The 2356-nt window shown below is 38.2% G+C and overlaps 1 protein-coding gene across 1 annotated transcript; it reads left to right on the forward strand.

Annotated features, from left to right (window-relative positions):
- The first annotated feature begins 350 nt into the window (after nt 1-350).
- LOC138909726 (uncharacterized) lies at nt 351-2077 on the forward strand. The gene is made up of 6 exons (XM_070200938.1): nt 351-359; nt 525-630; nt 715-1033; nt 1154-1387; nt 1607-1767; nt 1929-2077. The coding sequence occupies exons 1-6, from the start codon at nt 351-353 to the stop codon at nt 2075-2077; spliced, it is 978 nt and encodes a 325-aa protein (XP_070057039.1).
- The last annotated feature ends 279 nt before the right edge of the window (nt 2078-2356 follow it).

Here is a 2356-nt window from a genome sequence, read left to right on the forward strand (position 1 = left end):
ACACATGATGCAATTGATAAGGATGGTCCTCTTACCAACATTATGCCAAAAGGAACACTTGGCCATGAAGATCATGAGTACAGACCCATACATTCAGAAGATGAGATGGGAACATACTCATATGAAGAGGATGATCTTAATAATGGGAATGATGAAGAGTAGCATTATGAGCTCCTGGTTGCAGCTGTGAATGGTGCAACTGAACAAGATAATGTTTTAGACTCCCAAATTAGATCACCAAGGATGAGACCCTCACCTAGATTCACCAGAAGTAGATATGCTTCCAGCAGTTCTACCCTACCAAACTCTAAATCCCTATCAATTTTAAATGATTAGTACAATAACTTGGAATGTCAGAGGTATTAGAACCTCTGGAGTTATTGAGAGACTCAAAACATTAAAACAAATCCACAAATCCTTCATTGTTATCCTTGAAGCATTTCTTGATAACAGCCACCTTAACTACTTTAGAATTCAACTGTCAATGCACCAGGCTGAACAAAATCTGGATCTTCTGGGATTAGGAGTTCACTGGTAATCTTTTAGACCAAGATGAACAACAGATGACAATTGAGCTGAAGCTTGTAGAAGCTAGAGATACCTTTCACCTCTCAGTGATCTATGCAAAATGTAAAGCTTCTCTTAAAATTCCTCTGTCAGAGAATTTAAGACTCAAATCTACTCTATGCACTGTGCCTTGGTGAGTGATTGAAGATTTTAATGTCATTACTTCCATGGATGAGAAGATTAGAGGGATACCATACCAGATGAAGAAGAGTATTGACTTCATCAGCATGATTGAAGATTGTGGCTTGATTGATTTGGGTTTTCATGGACCAAGATACATATGGTCTAATGGAAGAGGACCTGGTTCTATAGTGTGGAAAAGACTAGACAAGGGTCCTGCTAATGATCACTGGCTAACCTCTTTCCCTGCTACTACTTTCACACATTTGGCTTCAGCAGATTCTGACCATTCACCTCTCCTAATGGAAATGCATGTGAGACAAGATAATGCCAAGAAATACTTTAGGTTTCTCAACTTTTGGATGAAGAATGGAAGTTTCATTCCACTACTTCTAGAGTTGTGGAGCATACAGGTTACAGGAAATCTTATGTGGGTCTATGACTAAAAACATAACACCTTGTCTAGTGCTTTGAGTAGATGGTCTAGACAACAATATGGGGACATCTTTCTAAAACCAAAGGAGTATGAACAGAATATAAAGTTAGCAAAAGAGAAATGGGCTACTACAAATGATCCAACTTACAGGATTACCTTACATGAACTTCAAGCTCAGTACATTAGTCACTTGAAACTTGAGAAGGAGGTACTAAAGCAGAAGACACAACTACAATGGTTCAAAGAAGGTGATGCTAACTCCAGGTACTTTCACAGTCTGATCATAGGTAGAAGAAGAAAACTTTTCATCCACAAAATCAAGGATGAAGAAGAAGATTGGATTCAGGGTGATGAAGCTATTTGAGAAGCTGTTTGTGGCTATTTTTAAGAACTCTTTACTGAACCCGGATGTCACATTAGAGAGGACCTTCTCAATTGTATTCTAACCATGATGACTAATGAAGAGAATGTTGAACTTTTCAGGTCCAGAGATCCTGACATGAAAGAACTTAAACAAGTTGTGTTTTTCATGAACCCAACCAGTGTTGCAGGCGCAGATGGGATGAATGGCAATTTCTTTCAATCGTGTTGGGAAGTGATTAAGACTGATTTGTTAAAGGTGGTTCTTGTATTTTTTGGAGGAAGTGAGATGCCCAGATATGTGACCAATGCATGCCTACCAAATTGGAGTCCTCTAACCCCTTGTCTGAATTTAGGCCCATAAGCTTAAGTAATTTCATCAACAAAAATATCTCTAAACTAATTTATACCAGGCTTGCACCTATACTGCCAAACATCATCTCAGCTAATCAGTCTGGTTTTGTCAAAGGGAGAAGTATTTCAGAGAACATTATGCTTGCTCAAGAGATTGTCCAAGGAATTAAGAAGCCAAATTTTGGAGCTAATGTGGTTATTAAGCTAGATATAGAAAAATCTTATGATAGGGTTTCCTAGGCATTTACTTGCATTATGCTTAGGAAAATGGGCTTTAATGAATTCTTCATTGATATGATCTGGAGGATCATGTCCAACAACTGGTATTATGTTGTTGTTAATGGTTCAAGGCATGGTTTCTTCAAGCCTACTAGGGTTTAAAGCATGGAGATCCACTGTCTCCATCTCTTTTCATCATTGGGGCATATCTACTTTCCAATATACTTAACAAACTCACTCATGATCAACCTTTCAATGGATTTTCTAGGGAGAAGAGGGGTTCATAAGTCAACCATCTGA

The sequence above is a fragment of the Nicotiana tomentosiformis genome, chromosome 4 (genome assembly GCF_000390325.3).
Source record: "Nicotiana tomentosiformis chromosome 4, ASM39032v3, whole genome shotgun sequence".
NCBI lineage: Eukaryota > Viridiplantae > Streptophyta > Magnoliopsida > Solanales > Solanaceae > Nicotiana > Nicotiana tomentosiformis.

Bases quoted from the DNA above. Each gene is read 5' to 3' on its own strand.
- LOC138909726 (XM_070200938.1), top strand. The intron at 1,034-1,153 runs GTTTCTCAACTT...CACCTTGTCTAG, and splicing joins AATGCCAAGAAATACTTTAG to TGCTTTGAGTAGATGGTCTA. The intron at 1,768-1,928 runs GTGAGATGCCCA...ACATCATCTCAG, and splicing joins TCTTGTATTTTTTGGAGGAA to CTAATCAGTCTGGTTTTGTC.